At 33.9% G+C, this 27,281-nt stretch overlaps 5 protein-coding genes across 12 annotated transcripts; 2 read left to right on the top strand and 3 right to left on the bottom strand.

Annotated features, from left to right (window-relative positions):
* LOC18611206 (UDP-glycosyltransferase 84B2) lies at nucleotides 4,209–5,639 on the bottom strand. The gene has a single exon (XM_018122043.1). It carries the CDS (start codon nucleotides 5,637–5,639, stop codon nucleotides 4,209–4,211), a length of 1,431 nt encoding a protein of 476 aa, XP_017977532.1.
* On the top strand, nucleotides 9,394–10,624 carry LOC18611205. Its single transcript, XM_007047340.2, has one exon. It carries the CDS (start codon nucleotides 9,547–9,549, stop codon nucleotides 10,348–10,350), a length of 804 nt encoding a protein of 267 aa, XP_007047402.2. The 5' UTR covers nucleotides 9,394–9,546; the 3' UTR covers nucleotides 10,351–10,624.
* On the top strand, nucleotides 14,714–20,373 carry LOC18611204 (protein MRG1). Of its 7 annotated transcripts, none has more exons than XM_018114323.1 (12): nucleotides 14,714–15,028; nucleotides 15,335–15,388; nucleotides 15,551–15,564; nucleotides 16,179–16,324; nucleotides 16,666–16,701; nucleotides 17,341–17,381; nucleotides 17,513–17,614; nucleotides 17,962–18,041; nucleotides 18,586–18,755; nucleotides 19,200–19,284; nucleotides 19,792–19,856; nucleotides 20,294–20,373. In XM_018114323.1, the coding sequence occupies exons 1-12, from the start codon at nucleotides 14,891–14,893 to the stop codon at nucleotides 20,323–20,325; spliced, it is 963 nt and encodes a 320-aa protein (XP_017969812.1). In that variant the 5' UTR covers nucleotides 14,714–14,890; the 3' UTR covers nucleotides 20,326–20,373. The 7 variants fall into 7 exon arrangements, with proteins under 7 accessions (XP_017969812.1, XP_017969816.1, XP_017969815.1 ...); XM_018114327.1 differs by having other exon boundaries at nucleotides 14,714–15,033; nucleotides 16,136–16,324; nucleotides 19,200–19,267; XM_018114326.1 differs by having other exon boundaries at nucleotides 14,714–15,033; nucleotides 16,136–16,324; nucleotides 19,200–19,267; nucleotides 20,072–20,373.
* On the bottom strand, nucleotides 20,486–21,995 carry LOC18611203 (probable cinnamyl alcohol dehydrogenase). The gene is made up of 2 exons (XM_018114328.1): nucleotides 21,438–21,995; nucleotides 20,486–21,351 (listed from the first exon to the last, which is right to left on the bottom strand). The coding sequence occupies exons 1-2, from the start codon at nucleotides 21,452–21,454 to the stop codon at nucleotides 21,066–21,068; spliced, it is 303 nt and encodes a 100-aa protein (XP_017969817.1). The 5' UTR covers nucleotides 21,455–21,995; the 3' UTR covers nucleotides 20,486–21,065.
* LOC18611202 (cinnamyl alcohol dehydrogenase 1) lies at nucleotides 24,270–26,043 on the bottom strand. Of its 2 annotated transcripts, none has more exons than XM_018120829.1 (5): nucleotides 25,897–26,043; nucleotides 25,689–25,802; nucleotides 25,339–25,566; nucleotides 24,825–25,264; nucleotides 24,270–24,619 (listed from the first exon to the last, which is right to left on the bottom strand). In XM_018120829.1, the coding sequence occupies exons 1-5, from the start codon at nucleotides 25,971–25,973 to the stop codon at nucleotides 24,417–24,419; spliced, it is 1,062 nt and encodes a 353-aa protein (XP_017976318.1). In that variant the 5' UTR covers nucleotides 25,974–26,043; the 3' UTR covers nucleotides 24,270–24,416. The 2 variants fall into 2 exon arrangements, with proteins under 2 accessions (XP_017976318.1, XP_007047397.2); XM_007047335.2 differs by having other exon boundaries at nucleotides 24,270–24,616.

Genomic DNA, 27,281 nt, shown 5'->3' with positions numbered 1-27,281 from the left:
TAGACAATAACTTTATACTTCAGAAATATTTTTATATTATATTTAATATTTCATAAAAAATAAATAAAAAACAAATATACATGTGCAGTAATTGTATCTATAAGATAATAATGATGTTTGGGATTTAAAAACGGAAAAAATAAAGAAAAATATGCAATATGAGTGTCACTAAATTTGTAAAAAGATACTGATATTACTAATAATACAACGATGAAAACACCATTGTAAGAACAGTGTCAAGTCTTTAATTTTGGTTATATCAAAATAAAGATAATATATATAATTGATTATCGATGAATAAAAGAAATTTTTCATGTTTCTTTCATAGGAGAATACATTATTTTTTAATTGTTTGAGTTTTAAAAATAACAAAATTATTTCAAGGTTCATCAACTAGTGATTTTAAACAATGAATTGTGCAGAGGAAGTGATGAGGTAATTCTTTTTCTTTTATACTTGTCTCTCTTTTTTTTCTCAGCTATTCAAAAGATTTCATTAATAGAAGATTTACAAAATAGATAAGTTGCTGCCCAAAGATAAAGAGCAAATGGCCTAAGTGCAAGCTGATACAACTGAGAAAAACTCCAGTCAACATCCCCACTAAGTGAACAAAAAAAAGAAGAGAACTGAATAAAAGGAAAGAAAAGGATTATACCATGTTCACAACAATGACCCTTAAAATTAGCATAAGAAATCGTAAAAGAAGCAAAATCACCACCACTAAGCAAAAAAGAGAGAATTCTTGTCAACTCTATACTTCACTAAAGAATCAGCAAATGAATTTCATTCCTTTAAGATGTGTGAAAAAATGACCTTGCCTAATGAGATTTGGAGGGTGTCGATTTCGTTAAAAATTTGCCAAAAGTCCCAAGGTCTTTGTGACTCGTTAGTAACCTATGACAGAGCGTTCTTTGAGTTAGACTCGATAGTGAGGTTGGACCTAACATAAGGAGACGAGGCAAAGAGATGCAAAGCATAAACGATAAACTTCGCATAGTTAGAATCTTGGCAGCCTAAGGGGCCGAAGATAACACCTACATTGAAGCTGTCTGAATTCCTTAAAATGCCACCACAACTCGTCGATCTAAGTTTACCTCTGACGGAACCGTCAACATTAAACTTAAAGTCTCCATCCCTAAGGGGCTGCCATGATACTCTTAGATGTGAGTAAAGAGGAAGTTTTTTGGTAGATAGGATGCTTGGTTCTGTCCATCAACTTAAGTCGTCAATGAAGTCAGTACCCTTAGATGCGCGAATCCAAAAAAGTGAGCATGTTTTAATGAGAAAAAGAATTTCTAAACCATCCCAAATCTTGTTAAAGAACACCGTCTCATTTTGCACAAGCCATAGAAACCAAAATGTTGCACAGCAAACAGTCATCCAACATTTCCATAAGGTACCTGGGAAAATGCAATCAGCCCATATTTGGATGAAGGATGAAACAATGTTAAGAGTAACCCTAAAAACCTTCACCATTGGAGAACAAGGCACCAAACCTTCCAACTGAATTTGCATGGTATGAGAATATGTGAATCGATTTCCATTTCAAAATCGTACCATAAACAGCAAGATTATTCCTTGTCAAAGTGAACTCCTCGAGATAAGAGAAAATGTTTGGTAGGGATCGAATCAAGAGTAGCAAGCTAAAGAAAGCATAAAACTTTCAGAGGAATCGAGAGTTTTCAAATGGATTGAAACCATACCTTACAGTCGCTAGGATCCGAATCAAGAAGTGAGCAGAAGATTTTGACTGAGAAACGACCTTTGAGGTGGTGTTGCCATATGAGTTTATCATCTTTCGCTGTAATAAGAGCCACATTGGACAATGCTAAAAGGATTTCATTGTATGCATCATTCTCCTATGAATAGAGGTTGCGTTTAAAAATAACTGTCTAATTGTCGTTGTTCCATACATCTATAACCCGAGCCTCTTTATCCACAGCCAAAGTCATGGGTATTTGGCACAAAGTGGTTCATTAGTGATAATCCATTTGTCCAGCAAAAGAAAATAGAGGCCCCATTACCTATTGTCCAACAGCATGTTTGGGAACCAATAAGGTGACGTGTTTTGACATTAGAGGAAAGTTGAATAATACATCTCCATACAAGTGGCATCCTTTCAGAATGTGTAAAGGAAAGCATCCATTTGACTTGATTAGTCCCATACTTGTTCGCAATAAACCGATCCCATAATGCATCATTATTTATCTCAAAGCACCACCACTATTTGCTCAAGAGCGCTAGGTTTTTGTGGCTAATACTGAAAATGCTAAGGCCACAATATCTTCAAGGTTTACATACCGTATCCCATTTAACTTTAGAGATTTTTAGCAATTCAAGCAACATAGTTGCTGAAGTTTACAGATAACACCCTTGAAAGCTTGAAAATGGAGAGATAATAGATAAGTTGAGAGTTAAGAACAAAATTACAAGTGTTAACCTCCCACCAAAGGAAAAATACTTGCGCTACCACATAACAAGTCTTTGCTTAACTCTGTTAATTACCGGTTGCCATGAATGGACTGATCTTGGGTTAGCTCCAAGAAGAATTCCTAGGTAAGTGAAAATAAGGGAACCCACTGAGCAATTCAAGATAGCTGCTATGTCATGACCAATCATATCAGAAGCATGAACTGGATAGACACAAGATTTAGAGAAGTTTATCCTTAATCCAAAAATGAACTCAAAACATCAAAAAATTTGTTTGATTATAAAAGTGTGATGCAAGTTTAGCTCCATGAAAATGATTATACTGTTGGCAAACTGCAAGTGTGAGATTGTCATGCCTATTGCTGATAAAAAGATACCTCTCAAGAACTAAAGAGACTCGGCCTTAGAAAAAAAGAGGTGTAATGCCTCTGTCGCCATAATGAAAAGAAACGGGGATAATGGATCCCCCTGTCGAAAGCCACACTTCATTAAGAATTTAGTCATGGTAGAGCCATTAACAAGCACTGAAACTTGTACTGTGGATATACATTCATAAATCCAGCTTTGCAATTTCACATCGAAACCCATGAGTTCAATGACTTGTAAAAGAAAAGCCTAATTCACACAATCAAAAGCTTTCTCAAAGTTAAGCTTAAAGACTATGCTGCCTTTATTATGCATGCATATTTTAATGTTGTGAATTATCTCATTAACCAACATGATGCTGTCTGTGATTTGTCGACCACGTATAAAAGCTATCTGGTTGTCACCAATGACTTTGTAGGTCACTTGCTTGGGTCTATTTGCTAGAAGCTTGATCAGAATCTTAAATAGTAAATTCACAAGACTAACAGACCCTGTAATCTTTAAAAGAAATAGGGCTGGAAACTTTTGGAACGAGGGCGATGAAAAAGGAATTGATACCATTCTCAAGTGACCCAGTGCTCATGAAATCCAAGATAAAGTCAAACTTGTCTCTTATCTATTACTGGCTTTATAAGTTGGACCTAGTTGCATGAATGAAGCGATTGTCATGCACAGGGGCAAGAGGTCTCATAAAAGGTTTAAGAAAGGCAGAGATCATCTGTATGTGAGATTGAGTGGGAAGCTAATCAACAGAGCAATATCTAGCAATTTGATGGGATAGAAAATGCCCTGTTAAAGTTTATGGATGGACTAGAGAATCAGTCACCATTCTGTCCGAAGACATACCTTCTTGTCAAGATTGATTAGTTATAATAAAGTGCATCTTGTAAATTATCTTGGTGATGAGATGTCACCACTAATAGAAACTGCACTTCAGAGGTTGAAGAATGGACTTTAGAAGGTCTTGTTTCTTTCAAGTTAATTATTGTGTAACAACAGAAGAGCAAATGGTAGATTTCATTCTCTTTACTACAGCATTTGATCGAGTTCAATTTTAGAATTTGACTTGAATATAACTTAGTCTTATGGTTAAAGTAATTGTAAATATTGTAGCTTAACTAAAACGATGTATCCTTATAGCAAGATCAATCTATTAAATTATCATTAAAATTTTATGCTATATGGGGTATATAGGGAGATCAATTCTGGCATATGTATATAAAAACATCTCAACTGAAATAGCAAGTCTTTTCATTTTACAATTTTGTAGATTTTACAATAATATTTTCTAATGTCATGTAATACTTCTTCATAATGTGTGCTACTCACGGTGACATACAAGTTGAAAAGAGAAGAGAGTAAGCATTTTCCCATCAATCATTTCATTTCCTTGTGCTGAATCATAGTAATATTTATATGTTACTACTGGAAGGTTTACCACTGATTTCACTGATAAATTTGTCGATGTTCTGATTCGAAGAACCACCATCTTCCAATGCTTCCTTTGCAGCCTTTTTCAACTCCACTGCCCTTGCCTTCATCTCCTCTGATCTTGGTCCATCAATAATCTCCATAATGCACCTTTCAACCTCTTTTACGCTTAGTGTCCCATTTTCACAATTTCTCATCCTCACCCCCATCTTGAAAACATCAACCAAGAGTTTGGCATCCGTTGGCTGATCCGTCCACTCTGGATAGGCAACAATAGGCACCCCAGCCACCACGGTTTCTAGGGTCGAGTTCCACCCACAATGTGTCACAAAACAAGCCAGAGCTTTGTGCATTAAAACTTTCTCTTGAGGGCACCATGAAACGACTAAACCTAATTTCTCCTTGGTCTCTTCAAAGAATCCAGGTGGGAATTCGATTTTTCTCACCTCTAAACCTTTAACAACCCAGAGAAATGGCCTGTTGACATTCTTCAATGCCATGGCAATGCTTTCAATTTGCTGCACTGATAACATAATGATACTTCCAAATGAAATGTAAATGACTGAGGCAGGCGATTGCTTGTCAAGCCATTCAATGCAAGAATCTTCAGCACTCCACATATCAACACTTCCGACAACAGTTTCTTCCTTTCCTAAAAGAAATGGTGACACTAGTGGACCAATGGGATAAAATGATTTCACTGAAGCTAAGGAGTTCACGATCTCCTCTTCCAACTCATGAACCGAATTTCCTAAAACCCATTTTACCTTATCTAGAACTGAAACAAATTCTACAACCCATAGTTGAAAGTGAACAGGACTAAAAGGAAGCATAAAAGTTGGAAGATCTCCCACCGTAAACCCTGGCATTCCAGGCAACTCTACACTCCCATTAGGGTTTTTCAAGTTGGGAAACAAGTTTGGACACTTAATATAATGATAATAAATGGAGAAAACGGTTGAAGATTGGATCCAAAGAATGCTACAAGGAATCCCATGTTCAGCAGCAACAGTTGGTACCCATGGGATAAAGGGGCTGAAAATGAGGCATGAGAATTTATTACCATTAACTTTGAGATCAACAATGAGATTTGAGAGATTCTGGGGTCCGTATGTCTTAAGTGAAGCCATGAACTTGCCAGTATCCTTGTCACGATCAAAGTCATGGCTAAGACCATCAGAGAAGAACTCTAGATTGAGTCTTGGGCTATTTGAGGTACTGGAGGAGTTTTTGATGCTGGTGAACTTGGTGGAGATTTTGGAGTCTAGCATTCGCTTACGGGCAACATCATTGGTGGCAAGGGTGACATGTACACCCTTTGTTACGAGCACTTTGGCCAGCTTGAGCATGGGATTCATGTGCCCTTGCAGGGCTAAGGTCACCATTATCACTTGTACTCCTTCATTCTCCATTACTTTCCAAATTGCAAGTTTGAGGCCAAAAATATTTGATTCAAGGGGCAAGGAGGTGAGATCATTGTTGATTAGTGTGGCCTTAATTTATATGCAAATGCATATTTTAGCAAGTTTTTATATTTGCCATGCATATCTCCTTTCTATGGCAAGGCAGATTGTATTAATGATATATTGCCATTGATGAGAATTTGATAGAGTGTTTGTCCCTTTTTTTTAATTATTTGAAGAATTAGATACTAATTTTTACTTTATAAATTTTAATTTTTAATTTGAGCAATTTTTATCAATATTTTTTAATAAAAATTCATGAAACTTGCCTTAGGGCACCACGTACCTTATAAAGTTTTATTTGATGTTTATGTTCCTAATTTGCAAAGAATTAATTATCCCTAATTAATTTTGTTGTATGTGCAATACATGAGAATTAGTTTTGCTTGTATGGCAATGAATCTGTGTATATTTGAAAAATCCAAGATATTAATAGCAGATGATATCCTTCCATTTAAGCCAACGAAAGTAAATCTCTTACTTTTCTTGGGGAGATTAATACATGATAAGTGACAAATTAAAATTGTTAAATCATGTATTAATAGAAAATTTTTAATTACAAGTGCAAAAATTAATTATTTAAATCATTTAATAACTGTTTGAATGAGTGTCACTCAACTATTTTTTTTTCTTTTTATACATATGATTTTGGATTACATAATAAACTTTTCTATCTCATAAAAAAAAATTTTTTTTGAGAGTTGCAAGCTCTAGAAAAAGTGTTACTAAAAGATTTTCTTTTAACTTCAAGTTAAATGATTTGGATGCTTTTAATATCTCACTTTAAGATCCTTACAGTAATTAATTAATCCAGCGAACGTGAAAAAACCTATCCAATAATCTAATCATATTAACATGAAATAAGAGTCAAAAGGTAGCAACACACCAAGTTTAACACCAAGTCTAACAACAACTAAGATGAAAAAATCAAAGACTCAACTTATGGTAGTTCTTTTTTTATATATATAATTAGATGAAAGGGCATTCAAATCTTACTTTTTAGGTAAGGGATCATACACCAATCAATGAGTCAAATGCTCGGATGCAACTCAACCTATAGTAGTTGTTGTTCCTCTCTTTAAGAGATTTGGGCGTAAAATTTGAATCTCCTCTCTTATTTAGACTTCTTTATATGTACCAAAACTAAATGCAAGATTAAGCAGTAAGAAGCTTTGAGAGCATGTATCATATGGAAAGTAACATGTTTGAATTAGATCTTAAAAGGGAATATTTTATGAGAAAATTGTGAGAAATAACCTTCCTCATAAGCTCAATTCAAAAATATCATTTTCTATAATTTTAATTACTTTTGGTCAATTTTGGCATGACATGACAATAATACCCTTTAAACAAATTCAGACAAATTAAAATGGTTTCAATTTTCTCTATCCCGCCATCCAGACAAAAATTTCAAAATTAAATCTCGATTTCTCTCTCTGATCAAATACTATCTATCTTGTTATCCAAAGCACAGAGATGACATCAAGCTCTTTATTATTTTGTTTTATTTTTTTGGATGGTGGATCTTGGGGTTCTCAAGGGCGATGAACAACTATTTTGCTCTTTGCAAGCAGCGATTTTGCTCAAGGAGAAAGAACAACTAAAGCATGTTTTATGGGTTTTATGGTGGTTCACGGTTTTGTTGTGTTTAGGATTGAGATAATTGTTAAAAATGTTTGCTGAAAATTTTGATTTTTTTTATGAGATTTTGAGTTGAAATTATTCAGGGAACATTTTGTAAATGGGGTATATTTTGTTTTTGTATAAGGGAGTGAGCAGGGCCCTCCCGATAGGAATATATTTTGTCTTGCTTTGGAGGGTTATGGAGTTTTGTAACCTATCTTTTATGAAATGCTTAATTTCATGGCTTAGCAAAAAAAGATATATGTGTTTTAGATTCTGGAGTTTATTAGTTTATTCATAGAACCCCAAAGTTGATGAGTTGAAATTAATTAGACTGGTTTTTAAGTATTATGAGACTGGTTTTTAGGTATTACGTGACTTAATCACTGTGTGACTAATTTTTAGGCATTACGTGATTGGTTTTAAGTATTACATGACTGATTTTTAGACATTATGTAACTGATTTTTGAGCAATGCCTGAGTCACACAATGCCTTACTAACAAGTCATGCTATGTCTATCAACTAGTCACGCAATGCCATATCAACCAATCACACAATACTTAAAAACCTAGTCACGTAATGCTCAAAGTCAGTCACACAATGCTTAAAAACTAATCACGCAATGTCCAAAAACTACTGAATTCTATTTAACAAGATCAACAACTTCAGACAATACATCATATTCTATTTAACAGCAAAATTAACGAATATGCCTACTTGACAAAGAGTGCTCAAAGTATTCAAAAGTTTTTCTTCATATATCAAAAATCACTCAAATATGCTTAAAAATACTCAAAAAACTCAAAAGTTTTCTTCGTGTATCAAAAACTACTTCAAAATGCTCAAAATGCTTAAACGTTTGCTTTCTGGTAAGGAATACTCTAGATATGAATAGTCTGACGAGAAACGCTTAAAGAATATGAGTTGGTTTGAGGCGCAGACCTAAACATACTTGACCCGTTAATAGGTTTCAAGTTGAGACGCGGAGCCAAATAAATAGGTCAGTTTCATTAAAGATAATTTTATCTAAATTTTAATTCTCTTGGCTAAATATAATTAAAATTATAAAGAGATCTATTGTTAGAAACGACTTGTACATGAAGCCCATTTAAAAAAAAAAAACTTATATTTTATTATCTATCGCATTCCTAATTTGGAAAAATAAATGATAATAAATTAAAGTAATGATTGAAAAAAGTTAAAAGTGAAGAATAAATAAATTTTGTAGTTAGGTACACATTAATTTCATTGAGTTTTATCTTATAATAGAATAACTTTTTAGATGTACCCAAAAAATATAATAGCATGACCTCTTAGTCGTCGTAGATTCGTAGCTATTATGTTTTTGAAACTTTATTATTTAATATTTTCAATTAGAAGTCATCAATCAACTATCAAAATTCAAGGGGCTGCTTCATAGTATAAATTAGCATACCATGTGACTGAAACATAAACACCAAGGCGGCACAGGAAGAGTACATAAATCATTTTTACTTAATCTGATTTAAAAATATATATATCATATATATGACTTAAAAAACAAATTTTCGCGAAGAGTACTCTATTAACATACCAAAGCATTTGAACTAATTCCAATCGCCAAACATAGATTTGACTAACTAACCAGTCAAAGCTTTATTCCCCCCCCCTGTAATCAATTCAAAGATATTTGCACGGTCTTTGGTCCCCCAGTGGAGCTGCCAATGGAAAAAAAATACTTCCTCGACGACTCAGGCCGTCAGGCGGCCAGGGAAAGCTAAGAATCCACAATTTTATAGCGTCTTTTACCTTGTTATTCCATGACTTCCACTTACAGCTTAGACTCGTAATCTCCAATTTTTGTTTGATTTTTCCAGGCTTCGTTCAATTTCTCTTTTCTTTAATCCCAGAAACTTCCCCAGTTGTTTCCTTAGCAGGAACCACGTTTTCTTTTGGAAAATATAGGAGGCTGGAAAAATGAAGTATCTCTCAAGCAATTACATTAGTCAAAAAAACCTACTGCTAATTTCCTCACCAACGCCATAATATTTTTTTCTTAAAAGTCTCACCAACGCTATAAATAGCGCATCAGATTTTCATTGTCCATACCCAATAATCACATAAACGTGCTTCGCTTTGCTCTGAAAACCTGCTACAGCATTCCTCACCTTCACTTCCCGCTGTTTCAATTATCCAATTCTAGGAAATAAAATAATTACCAACAGAAACTCTTTCTTTTTCTCACTTTCCAATATGACGACTACAATAAAATCATTTTTTAGCTTTTCTTCTCTTCTTTTACTGCTGAGTTCCATTCTCATTGAGACTGAAGCTCGGGATCCCTTCAGTATCCTGATGTCCCAAAACTTTGCCGGCGGAAAGGTCCCTGACTTCTTTGATATTGGCTTATACCTTGGAGCCATCAAAGAGTCAGGTCCAAGTCCTGGCGGGGGACACAAGTTCACTGATAGTCAGACCCTCGGAGGCATTAAGAACTCTGGTCCAAGCTCTGGTGGTGAGGGGCACAAGTTAACCGACAGCTTGCCTCTTGGAGGTATAAAGGACTCTGGTCCGAGTCCTGGTGAGGGACACAAGTTAATCGACAGCTCGACTCTTGGAGGTATAAAGGACTCCGGGCCGAGTCCTGGTCAGGGACACAAGTTAATCGAGAGCTCGACTCTTGGAGGTATAAAGGACTCCGGGCCGAGACCTGGGGTAGGAAACAAGTTAACCGATAGCTTCACTCTAGGAGGCATTAAGGACTCCGGTCCAAGTCCCGGTGTGGGAAATCAGTTCACTGATAGCTTCAATTTAGGTGGAATCAAAGACTCTGGTCCCAGCCCTGGTGTAGGAAACAAATTAACTGACAGCTCTAATCTCGGAGGCATTAAGGATTCAGGCCCGAGTCCTGGTGTGGGAAACAAGTTAACTGACGACCAAACCCTTGGAGGCATCAAGGACTCTGGTCCAAGCCCTGGTGTGGGAAATAAATTTACAGACAACCAGACTAATGGCGACATGAAGGACTCTGGTCCGAGCCCTGGAGAAGGAAACTAATTCATTGACAGTCAAATAACAGAGGTAAAAAAGTTACCGGCCCGAGGCTTGTATGAGAAACAAGTAGATATTTAGGCAACACCAACAATACAAGCGGGTTTTAGCAACAAGAAGACCTAGTTTATACTATATACGAGCTCATTCTTTTAGTTCATTATTTATTTTGTTGTTTATCTAAAGAAGTGTCACAGCTGTTTTCAGTGCTTCATTGGTGCTCAAAGATAATGTATCCAAATCTTTTTCAGCAGTTGTAATAAGAGATTCTTTGTTCATGTAATTCTTTTCTTGGAATCTATGTGTAATTAATTAATTAATTTATGAACTTGTCACACAGTCAAAGTCTTTTATCATCTTCAACTGTGATCAATCAATTTTTTTTTTTTTTACTAGCCAAGAAGTTTCCTCCAACTCCCAAAGAACAAACAAAATTGAAAGTTCACATAAATAAAATAGTGGTAGTTAATCTCCAAGGGAAAAAGGGAATTAAATATTGTATATTCATTTTTCAACTTTTTCAATAGTAAAATCATTTTTAAAAATAGTTGTGACTATTTATAAATTTTAACTTTTACTTTGGATCAGTTGCAGCCAAATCTTTTACTCATTGAAAGGAATTACTTGTACAAGTAATAAACTGAAATTTTACTGATTACTTGAATCTTTACTTCCATAAATCAGAGATAGTTCATACCATAAAGAAAAGGAGTTATGGAGTGTAATATATCCTTGAGTATCAAAGTCATACAAGCAAACTAGGAAAGGCGGCCTTGTTGATTTTCAACTACTTTTTTGCCATATGAAGTATCCAGTATATTATATTCAGCTACTCAAGTCCACGTTAAAGAGCTCTTTTTCGTTTCCTTTTTTTCAAATTTCAAACTTTTTGAATTTTCGTTTAAGGAATTATACATTTTTTAAATCTGATAATTGAGAAATATAGAAAAATGTATGTTAAATTAGAAAACATTTATTATCTGATATTATATTGGAATAAATACAAAAAAATTCATAAATAAATTTATTTACAAATTATATCATTATATTTACTTGAACATATTATGACAGTACTGTTGACATGATCGGCAGTAGGAAACCAAAATGAAGAAAAATAGAAAGAAAGAAAGAAAAATTAGACAAGCATGAGGCAACACGCATGATGTCAAAAGAGAATATTGACTTGCGACGATTTGATGGCCGGAACGTGTGAAGCCAGATAACTTATGCGCATTAATAACTCTCTGCACGCATACCGTACTATTAACTTAGATTGCACATGCACACTATTTTTAGCAAGTTTTACCTAGATTGAAATGTTGCCCTCTCCAAGTCTTTAGCTCCAATTTTCCTTTCATCTTTGGAAAAAAGTACTCATAAGCGCCATGGAAATCAATGAAACATCAACACTAGAAATAGTATAGGAAATTTTAGTTGGAATAAATAGATCTTGTACGACCTTGGAATTGTGGTCGGCCAGTAAACCGTCCCTCGTTTTTCCTTTCATGTATCAATATGAATTAGACGTTATATTGTATTGGTATATATATGTGTATATATATTTATAATTTTTTGTATACATATTTCAATAACTATCTAAATTATTTAAAGAAGCTTTGTTGATTAATTTAACAGCAAAAAATATAGTCTTCGATTCTTGAGTTTTCAGATTTAAGTCTCCATTGTATGTGATCTAAGAGAAAATTTTCTATGCTTCTGTGTGTAATTCATGAAGTTGTCATGCGACCAGAGTATTTGATCATCTTCATGCTTTGCCCTATGATCAATCAGTTCAAAGAAGGATAACGATGGTAGTTAATCTCCATTGAAAGAAAAAATAAATAAATAAAGGCTGCATTTTGATTTTCAACTCTTTCAAAAGTTAAATTGCTTTAAGAGAAAAAATCATGGCTAATTATTTTAACTACTTAAATCTCATATCTAAAGAAAAAAAATACTTAAATATTGTTGTCTCACTCGTGAGAAGAATTATTATATACTAAACTGAATATGTATTAGTGATTGCGTGAATCTTTAATTATGTATAATTAAAAAGTCATAATTATTATAAATTCAACGTAGAGATTGTAAAAACAAAACCAAAGAAAGTAGTCAGCAATGTGCAGATTCATCTTTGAATATAAAGAGATTGTGCAAAAAAGGCTTAACTTTACATTTTCCTTATGTTTAATAGGAGAGAAAAGACGAAGGATTGGTCTTTATTAGGCTTTAGTCTTTGATCTCTTCAACTATCTCTGATTCATGGACTTGTCACCTAATAAACACATGTGAATTAATAACTTTGCAAGTATTCAGCATAATAAAAATCCATTATACACTCTTTTGAGCAAGTTTTAGCTAGTCTTTGGGGGAGGGGGGGGATGGAAACAGCACAAGGACGATGGAAATCAATGGAAATCAATGCAAATCAAGAATAGGAATAGGAACGTACTGTAAAGTTAGGTATAGCAGCTGTCAGAAAATAATATAGGAAAGTTTAGTTAGTGTTACATCTTATATATCTTAGATAGACCAAAGAAATCACCGACCTTGAGATTGTATAAATATACAAAGTGATATATATATATATATATATATATGTATACATAATTAAATACTTAATTTATCATTTTTCTTTAACCTTTAATAAATTCTCACAAATTACACATTGATAGTTCGATAGGGCCCATCATAAATAGCTAAAGGAATTGGCCCAAGCCTGGTTGAAGGACACGAAGTCTTTCAAATATTTCTACCCTTCACCAGGGCTTGGGCCTCTGGCATTTTCTACCTGTGTCCTTTTTGGACTATATTTAAAAAAAAAGAATATTAAAGTAATTTTTAAATTAATTTTCCTAACAACTTAACAAGTGCTCCAAAGATATTATTAAAATTATATTTTCTTTCAAACCATTGAAAATTTATCACATTCACATTCTTTTTAATATATAAGCAAGTTTAAAAACAAGTGAGGAATTCTTAGAGCCTGTTTGACCTAATTTTTTTTTAACTTAAAAACTATTATGAAGCTCTTATGAAAAATAATAATTTTTAAAATTAAGCTACAGTTATTTGATAAATTTTTTTTATAAGTTATAATTTTTGTTAAAATTATCATAGAATGTATTTTTTAAGAGGGTAATATTATAATTATTTTTAATAAATGAGGATATTTTTGGAATAAAAATAAAAATTTTCTTGTATTTTTAAAAGAAAAGAAAAAAAAGCTCATCCTTTGAGTTTTTTTTTAAACTCTTTTTTAAAAATTTTTTTAAGTTTCTCAAAAGATCATGTTTGGCCTGATTTTTACTTTTAAGAGATAGATAAACTAAAAAAAATTTAAGCCAAACATGTACTTAGTATTTTTTTTAAAACAAATGGCAACAGTTATTTGATTGAGGCTCTTTTTGATTATTTTTCGTTATTTGGTATTTTAAAAATATTTATACGAAGTAAAATATTTTTAAATTATTAAAAAATTATCATTAATAAAAAAAAATCTTATAAAAAATATAAAATCATTTTTCATTCCTTTCTTTACCGTCTTTTCTTTTTTTAAGATCGATCTCATAAATCTTGAGATCGATCCATAAAGCATCATTGTCTTTTCTTTTTTGAAATCGATCTCATAAAGCATCATATTTTATTCAATTACTTCTCAACAAAGTATTATTAACTATTCAACTATTTGCCTTTTCTTCATTTCATTATTCATTATTATTTTTCAACAAAACATTATTGACTATTTTTATTCAACTATTTCAAAGGATGATATCGTCTATAATTACATTTCCTAAGATACTACAATTTTGAATATAATTCAAAATAATTAACATTAATTAAATTTTTTTATATAGAATAAAAAATAAATTTATTACACATGAAATCTCTTATTTTGATAGTGTTCTAATTTATAATTTACTTACTTATACGATAAGAAATACATAAATAAATAAATAAAATATTACATATAATATTTTTTAATATTAAAAAAATATTTAAAATATTTCGCATAATTGATGAATATTAATAATTTTATGATGTCATGAAAAGTTATTGAAGATGGGAAAAATTTTTAAAAATGGACGACGATAGAAAATATTTTTTAACAAGATAATTAAAATAATAAAAATTAATTTAATAATTTATTTAAATAATAAAAATATTAAATTTTCAATAAAATATGTTATATAAAGAAAGTTTTCTTCAACAAGTTAATTCTGGATTAGCAAAACTAGTTGTTTTTACATTATTAAAATATTTTAAGTTAAAATATTTTTATAGTAATAATTTTAACAAAATTAGTCCAAATATTAAAGTGCAAAATCTCACCATGGTCTTACACATTTTTCAAGCTTGGGTGGAAAATTTTTCAAGAGAGAAAAGTAAAAAATCCGAGTGGGAGCAATAGACTCGAAAGAGTAAATCAGAAGGCAGATGCCAAAACAGCAGCAAATAGTTAAAAGCAGCGCTGCAGCAGGAACAGATCAGCTGTTTCCCTCTCTTTTCTGTCAGCGGGAAAAATCAGAAAGCTAAATAAAAAAATATGGGAAGTTCGTCGAAGGAGGAGACGGCAACCGACGCTGATACGTCCAGCGGCGACACTCCTCCCTCCAATTCCAACCTCTTCTCCGAGGGCGAACGTGTCCTGGCCTATCACGGCCCTCGTATCTACGAAGCCAAGGCAGAGTCTCTCTCTCTTTCCCTCTTCCTTTTTCTCTTTCCACATTTAACCTCATTTCTTTGTCCTTCTCTGTTTGGCACAGTGTTTGACGTTGCCGCTGCTTTAAACTGAATTTATTCCGTCATTTCGCTTTCTAAAACAAAAATTATGATATTTATGCCTGTTTGGTTGCTGATGCATGTAATTCGACGTTGAAGTTAATTGAGCAGTTTCTTTAGCTCACTAGAGCCCATAATTTAAAGCATTTGCGGATTGATCGGTGAAATTAGGGTTTATGCAGTTGGTAATTTTGATTTTACATTTTAGGTTCAAAAAGCTGAGCTTCGGAAGAAGGAATGGAAATACTTTGTTCATTACCTTGTAAGTATACTTGCCTTAATTTTCGCTTATGGTTTTCTTTCTTTCTTTTTTTTTTTTTAAGTTCTATATAATGCTTAATCTAGTGGCCATGCCGATTATGTAGGATAAGCTGAACATAATTCGTTTATGGTATTAAGAGATATCTCTTTTGCTTTGTTGCAGGGTTGGAATAAAAAGTGAGTGTGCCTTGGATAATATGCTCTCTGCTGAACCTATGTTACTGCCTTATTTTGGCTGTTGAATTAATTTATTATTTGGATTGTTGATCTGCATCTTAAAAATTTTTAGCTTGAACAGTGTCCATGTAAAATTTATTGTAAAGTCACTCCAATGAAAACGTGTTCCTTTAAGCAGTGGAACATCCCTTTTTATAATGCTTCCTAAATAAATTTTCAGCAGCATTAGGCAGGCCTTCATCAAATTAAATTTGGGATTGTGTCATGTATATGAGCTAAAATATTATATTCAATGGCTTATTATTCTCATTTCCCTTTTGTGTTTGTAAAAAATTATAAACATAAAGAAAAAAGATTGTAAAGTTTTGAGAACCGAAGCAACAACGTAAAGTTCAAAATCAAGACAAATATGGTGTTATTTTATTAAAACTTGTTTATTTTTTGTTTTTATGTTTTTTAATGGGTATTAATCCATTTATGTTATTATGAAATCCTGAAAGATAACTCCAAAACTTTATATATTACTAGTAAATGTTTACTTCATTGATTTATATATCCCCTTTCCAAAAAGGGAAACAGAAATCATTACTATGGCTTGGACATCTTGCCAACAGTTGGGACGAATGGGTAGGTGCTGACCGGCTGATGAAACATACTGAAGAGAATGTCATAAAGCAGCAAGCTCTTGACAAAAAACAGGGTGTTGACAAAAGTTCAAAGTCCGGACGTTCCGCTCAGACCAAGCCAAAAAGCTCTGCTGGTTAGCTTAACTCTTTTGACTTATTGGCTTGTTTATTAATATGCTTTTGTTCATTTTCTGTGTGCATATATGTGGATGTTTAAACAAATGGGTGCCCATTAAGAGATCCTTTGTTTGTTTTCTGGGTTAAGTGGAAGCATTCTTCCTGCATAAGTCTACGGGTGCTGCCATTTATCTTCATCTAGATTCTGTTTTTGTTCCTCAATAGATAAGGCCTAATAAGTTTTCCAGTGCCTTATTTTGGGCAAGTGCCAAGTTTTGATCAAGTTTGTTATTGTCATTATTGTTTATCTTCATTCCCTAGTTAATGCCATCTATTTTTTTTGCTTTTATTTTTTTAGATGCAAAAGCGGATAAAGAGGACCTGAAGAACACTGGTAAGCTTAATTTACATTTTTTTTTCTTTTTGTATTCTCCTGTCTTTATAATTGATTTTCTTTCATTTATGGAGTAACTATTCTTTTTTATCAATATATATTCTAAGGGGTCCTATCAAAGATTTTTCTTGAGTTTGATATTCTTGTGTGATTTTAGTTCTTGTACTGGGTTTAGTTTCAGCTTTCAGTTAATGTAGTTGAGTAGAGGTTGTATTGAACTTTCAGCAAATTCTAGTGAAGTTATGTGTGGCATTTTAGTTCTACAGTGTCTGAAGTTAAGAGTTGTGTTTGCATCCTATGGAGATTGAATGGACATGTGGTTGCAATAGCATCTATTAATTGATATTCTTCCTTGTTAACATATTGAGATTGATGTAAATTGCCAGAGTACTGCCAAAAGGAGAAAAAAAGAATCCTTGTAGGCTATTACAGTTGCATTAATGGTCACATTCATTATATCGAATATTTTGCATTCATATGACATTCATAAATGGAGTCAACCATTCATTCCTAATGGTCTGCTTCAACATTCTCTTAGTTCATTTTTCCAATTGTCAACCTTTTCTTAAGTAAAATTGTGATTGCTTGCAAAGACATTAACTTTTTCTTTTGGTGGGTAATTTTTTATAATTATTGCAGTGGCGAAAGGGAAGAAGAGAAAGAGTGACTCAGGTGTTGAGGTCTGGTTTGTGTATGATTAATAACAGCTCTTGAGAAATTATTTTTCTTTCCTTTTTTCTTATTTCTAGCCTAAATCCCTTGGTTCTTACCCTCTCTTTTTATTTTTCAACATGTGTTTAATAATTGTTAGAAGGATAATTCGTCCATGGAAAAGCTTGTCAAGATCCAAATTCCATCAACACTAAAGAAGCAGCTGGTTGATGATTGGGAATTTGTTACTCAACAGGATAAGGTGCATGAACTGTTGGAATAACTTTTGGAGTAACTTTTTCTCTTCTTATAGTACTTTTTGCTTGATGATTTAACTTGAATTAAAGTATAGAAATAATAATTGCATTGATAATAATGCTTTTATTTATTTGTCAGTCACTGCGATGAGGTTTTTGTGGCCTTTACAAGAAACTTGTGAAGCAATGTTCTTGTGTGCAACTTAAAACCCAATAACACTCATGCAATTCAATCATTTTTATTATATTCTCTAAAACTTTTTTGTGGAATATAATTTGGGCACAATTTAATGATTCTTATGGCCGGTACACTGTAAACTGGCTTGGTGGCAATAATCCATCTTTTCTGCAGCTTGTTAAACTTCCTCGATCACCAAATGTTGATGATATTTTGACAAAGTACCTAGAATACAGGTCCAAGAAGGATGGCACGTAAGTCTACTTTTATATCTTTTCACACCCTCTTGAAACAATCATGATAAATTTATGCTGTAAGTTGTCTTTGAATAATTAATTTCCAACTTTGGCAATAATTAATTCATTCCTAGATATCTCTATTGCTGCTTTCTACTCTCCATCTCAATTCTTTGTCCTTATTCTACCTTTCATGGTGACTTCCCATGATATTAATTATATATTCAGATGTTCATATATTTCTGTGTAAAAAATTTATAATGAAAGCAGTTTTTGGAGTAAAATCTTTTAAGGTGTAATCTGGAAGACCAATGGATAAGAAAAACAAAATGGTCTTAATGAATTATTCAAAGGACAAAAATCCTCTGTAAATGGATTTAAAAAGAGAAATTTAGGGACAATACAGTTTAAAATTGTGATTAAACCAGCTCAATGGTACTTATAAATAGGAGATTCTCATTGGGATTTGTTTACCTCTGAATTTCAAATCCCTTCACATAAATTCTTAGATTCGCTTACTGTAGAATTGGTGATATAGACTCTTTTTTTTTTTTGGATACAGAATGACTGATTCAATTGGAGAAATCTTGAAGGGGATTCGCTGTTACTTTGACAAAGCTTTGCCTGTGATGCTTCTGTACAAAAAAGAGCGCCAACAATACCAAGATGTAGTCCTTGATGATGTCTCTCCATCAACTATATATGGTGCTGAGCATTTACTACGCCTCTTTGGTATGGCCATCTGTCAGAGTTAGCACTTTTAAATGCACTAATTTACTTTCATCTTTCATGCAGTGTTGAATATTGTGTTTTAACTAATGTGTTGGATGTAAATCACTTCAAACATTTCTTTTAGCTTTATTCTTAATTGTGTAAAAGGAGCATTTTATTGATCTCTAGAAGCCAATACTAAAATCCATGTTAAACCCATTAGAGACACAAGTGACTAATGGAATTGTTTATAGAATTGGGACGCATCATTCTTGGCTGCACAGCATCTCAGTTGTTATATCCATTTGTTTATACAATCAAGTCCTGTGGGCTTGTTTTGATGACATCACCTTGGGACATGTGTCTAGTGTTTGTGTATCTTAATTTTATAGTCATCCATGATATTGATACTTCACAAATCTTAGTAGCTCACGATATTAATAATTTGTGTTCCTGTCTTTGCAGTTAAGTTTCCTGAGCTATTGGCATATGTGAATATTGAAGAGGAAACGTTAACCCGCTTGCAACAGAAGTTAATGGATTTTCTCAAGTATCAACTCTCTCCTCATTGATTTTATTTTATACTATTTAGAGAGCATTCAATCTTTTAAACTCTGATTTAAATTCAATGTAGGAGAGATAAAAGTTTGCATCGTTGTCATCACCATAGCATACAGTTAGAAGTTAGAACATATAATTACAATTCGTTTCTTTTATATATATATTTTTTGTCCTCTGGTAAACTATTGAGCCTGGTCTTTCCAAAATCATTTCTGCTTTTGTTGACACTTTTGTTGTTTTGGATGAGTGTAACATAACTCTGCTCTTTTTCTTTTTTGTTAAGATATGAATGCTTTGCAATTGCATCTGTCTACAGTTTCTTTTTTTTGGTGGTGCATATACAAACTAACGTACTACATATAGAACACACACACACTGCCATGACCAACCTCTGACATTGAATTTCTACTGTTTTAGTTCTTTATGGATTCTGTTCAAATTTACCATTAATTTCATTATATTTTAAATTTTAAAAATGTTTGTAACATAAATGCAGGTTTCTGCAAAAGAACCAGAGCACCTTTTTTCTCTCTGCATATGATGGATCGAGAGGTTCCGAAGGTAAGGGGAAAGGGAAAGATGATTAGACTGCTACGGTGAACTTTTCTACCATCTCTATTTTCATAATTTTGATTACAAAAAAATTATGAATTTAGTGGAAGAATTCAATGATTGGCTGGAATGCCGTCCTTTGCTTTGATACGGACTGCATAAAATTGTTGTTGTAACAGTAGAGTTTGTCATTATTTGTTTTACACCAATTTGGCCCTTTCCAGGTGCCAGGTGAGACTTTTGGGATGTATTTTGTACAATGACAGAGGGAAGTTGCAGTAGCCTTTTTTAATCTGATCTTTTTGTTAGTGATTGTTATAGGTGGTAACAGAATTCCATTGTAATATGTTCATCATTTGGTGTGATTCATACTCTAACATTCTGAACTCTGAAGGGCTCTGAAACTGCTTGATCTTAATTGCTGCAATGTAAATCTTTACCCTCAGGGCTTACAACGGTGTTACCATTCAGCTCATGATATGAAGACGCTCGAAAAGAACATGTCAAGCGGCAGGTTGGTCTCTTACTAGATTATCATTCTTTTCAGCAAACAGAAGAAAAAAAAACCCTTAAACCATAAGCATAAAACAAATATACTTATTTCTTTTTTCTCTTTGGAATGATATATGTGAAAGAGTTCCCTGAATCATTCGAGATTGCTGCCAGCGATATCCAACACAAAACTGTACCTCACATCATTCCTTACCATTCGTTCGAATGCCTTGTTCACGTAATCCATCTTCACGACTTCAATCATGGAATTCAATTTCTTCTCTGCCCAGAAATCCAGTACTTCCTGCGTCTCCTCCATGCTTCCTAGGAAACTCCCAGTTACCGTCTTCTTCCCTGCGTTGCAAGAAAATCATATGGTTATTGCTATTTTACCAATAAACAATAAACCTTTGGAGGTTGCCTGACATGATGTCGTAGTTTCTCACCAATAATGAAAGGTTTGGCTTTTTACGGAGCAAAAATAAGGGGAAAAATTAATTTAGCCAACTAGAATGTCAGTCGAGTATGTATGAATAGAGAAAATAAGAAAAAGAAATAAAGAAAACGTCTATCTAGAAGCAAGTCCTCTGAATCAAAGGCAAGAGGTTTTGTGACAACCCCTACCAAAATCAGCTGCCCTCCAAATTTGAGAAGTGATATAACGGGTTGCAGAGGGTGCATAGCTGGAACAGTGTCGAGAACATAATCGAGGCTGTCTGCTGCTCCCTACATCTCTGCTGCATCAGAGCTCACTAGAAAAGCATCTGCACGTAAATGCTCCAAAGCCTCCATTCTCTTCTTTTCCGAAGAACTGATCACGGTGACGTGATGCCCCATGGCCTTAGCTATCAGCACTCCCAGAGGACCAACTCCCCCTAAACCCAAAATTCCTGCCTTGATGACCTTGTCAGGGTTTTTGAATTGCTTTAACGCACTGTAAGCTGTTACCCCAGCGCACAACAATGGTGCTGCCTGCTTTGGCTCAAGTTTTTCAGGTATCTTCCCAACAAATCTGCAACCACGCAAATGTTAACAGGATACTCAGAAAAGTTAAAAGCCAATATAGCGCCAACCTTCATTGCTTTTTTCCTTGCTTACTTTCGATGAACAACCATGGGGGAAGAGAAGCCTCCTTGTGTGGGTGTTCCGTCTTTGTCGATACCACCGTGAGTAAAAATTCTGCCGCTGCAATATTGTTCACAGTTGAATTTGCAAGGTAAGCACTCCCCACAAGAGCCAACTATGCACCCAACTCCTACCTTGTCTCCAAGATTGAACTTACTTTACTTCTGTCCCTAGCTCCACAACCTCACCCACCACTTCATGCCTTTGAAACAGTAAGAAAAGAGATCATCGTACTAAAGAAGTTAGTACTTGTGTTTTAGATGTATGGGATTAACAAAAATGTACCGAGTTTGGGAAAGGTGTCTACCCGGGGACCAAAGGGTAGTTGGAGGACTGAATCTCACTTCTCATCTGATGAGGATCAGTGTGGTCTACTACACAATACAAGACCTTGAGCATTACATCTTCAACTCCTGTTTTCCTGTCCGTAATTAATAAAGGATGAAATCAGCATTAGCAATGTCTAGACCTCATAGAGTCGAGAGAGGAAGAGGAAGGTACCTGAGAGTGAAAGAATATGGTGAAAGATGAGCTGATGTACCCTGGCAGCCCAGCCCATGACCTTTCTGCCTTCCATTAATTGCCTCTAGGCGCTAGTAAGAGACTAGAATGTTTGAAAGAGTAAGGATGATCAGGACAATAGTATTCGTAAGAAAATACTGAAAATGTAATTATGGTTCTTCGGGGATTTTATATATATCTATCAAAAGCTTCATGGTCATGGCTTGTTGCTCACGTATTCAAAACCATGACCAAGTTCATAGTCATGTCTGCTTGCTCTAGAGAAATAAAGAATTCGTATTCTATATCTTAAGAGAGTCACCGCTCAACCAAAAAATAGAAGGCCAACTTGTAGATAAAATTCAGATTTGGAGGCTGTTTAATTTGCTGTCCCAATAGATAAAGTTTATTTACATTTTACAACTTACGAGTACAGATAAAACGTATATAAAACAGTAGCAAATGAGTTAGAGAGGCAAGGTTGAATTTAAATTAAACCTTCGTTATCTAGGATAAGATATGGTTATTATTATTACATCCATGCTTGACTACAACCAGTCTATAATAAGCATTTGATGTGTACTGTTACTGTCCTCAAGCTGATGGGTGTTTTGCCCATCATTTCATGTTGCCTTGCCATGTTGCCTGCGCATTCTAGGATATGTGGATTTTAAAGGGCTATAGAAATATTTGACTTTGCATCCTTCCGATTCTTATTTGAATTTGGTTTGACTGGCCAAAAATTGAAAACCATTTTTTTTCTCACTTAGACTAAGATCAATGAATTAGGCGACTAACAAAGAATAGTTGGGTTTAGATTACTGTAACGGGTAGGTAGGTGACTACCAAAGCATAGTTGTCTAAATTTATAAACTAGAGAAAAGCTCAAGCTCAACCAATTAGCTTAAAATGAAAGAAAGTTAAAAATATAAAAAAATAACTCAAAAATAGTAAAGGTTTAAGCTCTAAGGAATATAAATTCAAAAAGTCTAAAATCAGTCTGAAACTCTCCCTTCAACTTGAATTCAACCCAAATCAAACCATCATGTAACAAACAATTAAACTATACAAGTGTCAACCAATTAATCTCTTTAGGGACAACTTTTAATATATATAGATTTTCAAAATCTTTTACTTATCCGATACAAGATTAAAACACTCTATCTATTCCTTTTAAAATATTTGGTATGATATTTTCTTTTACTCAATTCGATGATATTTTCGTCGTAGTCAATCATCTTGTTTACCTTTTTAGATGTGCTTGGTATAAATCGAGTTAAGATTGAGTTTATTTTGATATCACTTTGCTACGAAATCATTATTTTTAAAAAAAAAAATAATTAAAAATGACATATAACGTCAATGTTTAAAAATTTTTCAAGGTGTCCCTATCAAACTTGACATGACATTAAGACCTTCTTAGCTTGCAAAATTAAGTTATCTATTCGAGATCAACCATCTGACCGTTAATGGCATTCACTATTCCTCGTGTTTTCTAGCATCAACACAGCAAAGAATCCAAATTCTGCTGCAGAGTGATAAAAAGATGACCTTTGATATGTATATAAAATGGATATGTGCTGTGTCACCCTTTTACTGAAAGTCATTTGATAGATACCTACATGATTTCGTAGGCTTATTATTTTTGGTTTAAAGTAGAAAAGAAAATATATTCTATCAAGTCAAGAGAGACCCCTTGTTGCTAAATTCAACACACTATCTATCAAGATAACAATAAAAAAATTCATAGTTATGGTGGGTATATTCAACTTTATATATCAATTCTGTTTTACACGGCAATGAAAAGAAATTGATCAAAAAAAAAAAAAGAGATAGAACTATAGGTGTAGGTATATATGGAGGAAAAGTTGACCCACCATGCATAAGAAATTACTGAATTTTCTAAGGCATTTAGAACGCTTTATATGGAAGATAGATGTTCTAATCTGCCACAAGTTTTATATTATTTCAATTTCTAAAAATAGTTTTTTAACATAATTCAGGTTTCTGCAAAGAATCTGTCCGTTTAGAGAACTTTCTTTTTTTTTTTTTCTTGTTAGAGGGATATAAAGGTTTGGGGGGAAAAGGGGGAGACGACTAGGCACACTGCAAGCTGTTCTACCCATCTCTGTTTTCATAATCTACATTATCAGATAATAGATTAATGGCAGAGTTTCATGATTAGTAAGCATATCGTCTTCTCTTCAACAAAATTCCACTTTAAGGCACGGTGCGGTACTTGTCTTTGAGCTTGTTTCCATATTTTTCATTTCTCCCAGAAGCTCTTTCATATTATTGGAGTTGCAAAGCTCAATCTCATCTCTTATATTGTTGGAAATGATTTGGTAAATGAAATACAAACTCAATCCTATTGGATTGTTGTGAATTAGTATTTGATAAGTGAAACACACATTGTTAAGATAGAATATTTGTGGGAAAATGGCCTGTGAATCATTCAAGGTTGCTGCCAGCGACATCCAGCACAAACCTATACCTCACTTCATTCCTCTCCATTTTCTCAAATGCCTTGTTTATATAATCGGCCTTCACCACCCCAATCATCGAAGTCAGGGCCTTCTCTGACCAAAAATCCAGTATTTCCTGTGTTTCTTCCATGCTTCCTATGAAACTCCCGGTCAATGATTTCTTCCCTGCTTTGCAAGACAATCATGTGAATTTAGTTGAAACCAACAATGCTTTGTGATTTGTATGTACAAATGAACAATAAAAGCTGGCTGCAAACTGACACATGGTATCATTTTCTTTCAATTTAACAGAAATTCTGGCTTTAGGGGCAAAAAATGGCTTGAAGATGTGATTTTTTTGTGTAAATTAAAGAATGCAATAACAATGGCATACCTAAAAGCAAGTGCTCGGTGTTGAAGCAGAGGGGTTTTGTGGCAACCCCAACAAAAATCAACTTCCCAGCAACTTTGAGAAGAGAAATGTAAGGCCCCAGAGGGTGCAAAGCTGGAACAGTGTCTAGAATGTAATCTAGACTATTTGCTGCTCCCTCCATCTCTGCTGCATTAGAACTCACTAGAAAAGCGTCTGCACCCAAATGCTCCAAAGCTTCCACTCTCTTATTTTCTGAAGAACTTATTACGGTTACATGATGCCCCATGGCCTTTGCTATCAGAACTCCCAAATGTCCAACTCCACCTAACCCCAAAATTCCAGCCTTTATAGCCTTATCAGGGTTGTAGAATTGCTTCAAGGGACTGTAAGCCGTTACCCCTGCACATAACAGCGGCGCTGCCTGCTCTGGTGCAAGTTTCTCAGGTATCTTTACGACAAACCTGCATCCACTCTAATATTAAAAGGGATCTTCGAGAGATTTAAGGATTAGTCTTGTTAACTTCTTGTTGCTTACTTTTGATGAACAACCATAGCAGAAGAAAAGCCACCTTGAGTGGGAGTTCCATCTTTGTTGGTGCCACTGTAAGTCAAGATCCTCTCGCTGCAATATTGTTCACTATTGGACTCGCAAGCCATGCATTTTCCACAAGAGCTAATCATGCACCCAACTCCTACCTTGTCTCCAAGCTTGAACTTCTTTGCTTCTGAGCCCAGCTCCTCAACCTCGCCCACTACTTCATGCCTTCAAGAGAGTCAAATAAAACAAGAATTGACATAGAGAAAACAAGCTTGAAATCGAATTGGAATAACATCATAGAATTATATTGACTAATGGTTGTTTTTAGAAATGTGCATGGTGCCTACCCTGGAACCAAAGGGTAGTTGATGGGGAAAATCTCACTCCTCATCTGATGGAGATCAGTATGATCTACTCCACAATACAACACCTTTAGCACCACATCTTCTGGACCTGTTTTCCTGTCCACAAGGCCATTGGAACATCTATTAGCATTCAGCAATTTTCAGAATTCAGGGGTCCGAAAGAGAGAAGAAGAGAAAAGAAATTAGAAACCTGAGAGTGAATGAATAGGGAGAAAGATGTCCTGATTCATCTCTGGCAGCCAATCCAATGACCCTTCTTCCCTCCATTGCTTCCTTCAATTGACCAGTGGACTTCGCGAAAGAAGTAATGAAGTGTTAGAAGACTTTTACAGTAAGAGAATAATAAAATTGGAATGTGGTTCATTGGGATTTTATATCCACAAAAAGCCTCATTGTCATTACTTATCGCCCAAGTTCATCGGAAACATCATTTCCAGGGTCATGGTCATCACCTTTTTTTTCACCTGTTACTCTCCATGATCCAATTTTGAATATATTAAGAGATTCGCCGCCATATTTAAATAAATAAAGTTGACATGAGAGGTTCAGTCTACAGACTCTGCACCAGAGGTGGCTTTGAAGACTGGTTTTAGAATATTGTTTGTTTGGACCGCTAGAACCCAGAGATTAGTCATTTTTAACCAGTCAGATTGTTGTCCTTTTGCCATGTTGATTAGTCTTTATATTAAAGTTTGATCTGCATAATTTGTAGGAACTTGATTGTCTAAAATGAATTATTGTTCTTTGATGTTGCTGGTAAGCTCATCACTCACGTCATGGCTTCTCATAAAAATATAAAGTGTTTCGACCTCTTTTGATTCATGGGGACAAATTGCCATGCTCTGAATTTGGGTTTTATTTTGACTCCAAAATTTGGGGAAAAATTTTTATTTTAAGACTAAGATCCATGATTTCTCAATACTTAACAATTACTGGAAAATTCTACTTAATCTTTTTTTTTAAGACATACATTTAAAATTATGTAACCATTTCTATTCATTTCTGTATTGCAATATTTTAAGTTTAATTAAATATAATAAAAATAAGAATTTATTTGAATTTTCTTTAATAATTTAAAAATTATTTAAATATTATGTCTATTTTAATTAACAATAACATCAATTGTAAATTAAAAGAAAAAGTTACCGATTAACAAGAAGTCTATGCCAAAAAAGGGAGTGATTTTAGATTTTTGCAATTGTGTAATAATATTTTCAAAAGCAAGAGGAGAAAGGGCAAAACAAAAAAATGACAACATACCAAAGAGATAAAAAAAATGAAAAAGGAATAAATAGAATTAAAATAGCTTTAGATATTATACTACAATTTTTTCCTTCCAGAAAGGGGGAAAAAATACATGTGGCCATGGATGGTGTGAAGGGGCTAGGTTGAGTTTCAGTTGGGATTTCATGCCATTAACGACAAAACTCTGTATCCAAATCTAGCTCAACCGTCAACCCCACGAAAAGGAGCAGTCTGGTTGTCAAAAAAAAACATATAAAAGACTAGATTCGGCCTTTGGGTACATACATATTCGAATTGGGCCAAGCTCAACCCAAACCCGACTCAAATCTT

Source organism: Theobroma cacao, chromosome 1, assembly GCF_000208745.1.
Source record: "Theobroma cacao cultivar B97-61/B2 chromosome 1, Criollo_cocoa_genome_V2, whole genome shotgun sequence".
In the NCBI taxonomy this organism is placed as follows: Eukaryota; Viridiplantae; Streptophyta; class Magnoliopsida; order Malvales; family Malvaceae; genus Theobroma; species Theobroma cacao.
This window is presented reverse-complemented; position numbering and strand designations above follow the sequence as displayed.

Bases quoted from the DNA above. Each gene is read 5' to 3' on its own strand.
- LOC18611206 (XM_018122043.1), bottom strand. From the start codon at position 5,639: ATGGAGAATGAAGGAGTACAAGTGATAATGGTGACCTTAGCCCTGCAA.
- LOC18611205 (XM_007047340.2), top strand. From the start codon at position 9,547: ATGACGACTACAATAAAATCATTTTTTAGCTTTTCTTCTCTTCTTTTA.
- LOC18611204 (XM_018114321.1), top strand. From the start codon at position 14,891: ATGGGAAGTTCGTCGAAGGAGGAGACGGCAACCGACGCTGATACGTCC. The intron at 18,756-19,199 runs GTATGGCCATCT...CTGTCTTTGCAG, and splicing joins GCATTTACTACGCCTCTTTG to TTAAGTTTCCTGAGCTATTG. The intron at 19,285-19,791 runs GTATCAACTCTC...ACATAAATGCAG, and splicing joins AAGTTAATGGATTTTCTCAA to GTTTCTGCAAAAGAACCAGA.
- LOC18611202 (XM_018120829.1), bottom strand. From the start codon at position 25,973: ATGGAGGGAAGAAGGGTCATTGGATTGGCTGCCAGAGATGAATCAGGA. The intron at 25,803-25,896 runs GTTTCTAATTTC...CCTTGTGGACAG, and splicing joins CCCTATTCATTCACTCTCAG to GAAAACAGGTCCAGAAGATG. The intron at 25,265-25,338 runs GTAAGCAACAAG...GAGTGGATGCAG, and splicing joins GCTATGGTTGTTCATCAAAA to GTTTGTCGTAAAGATACCTG.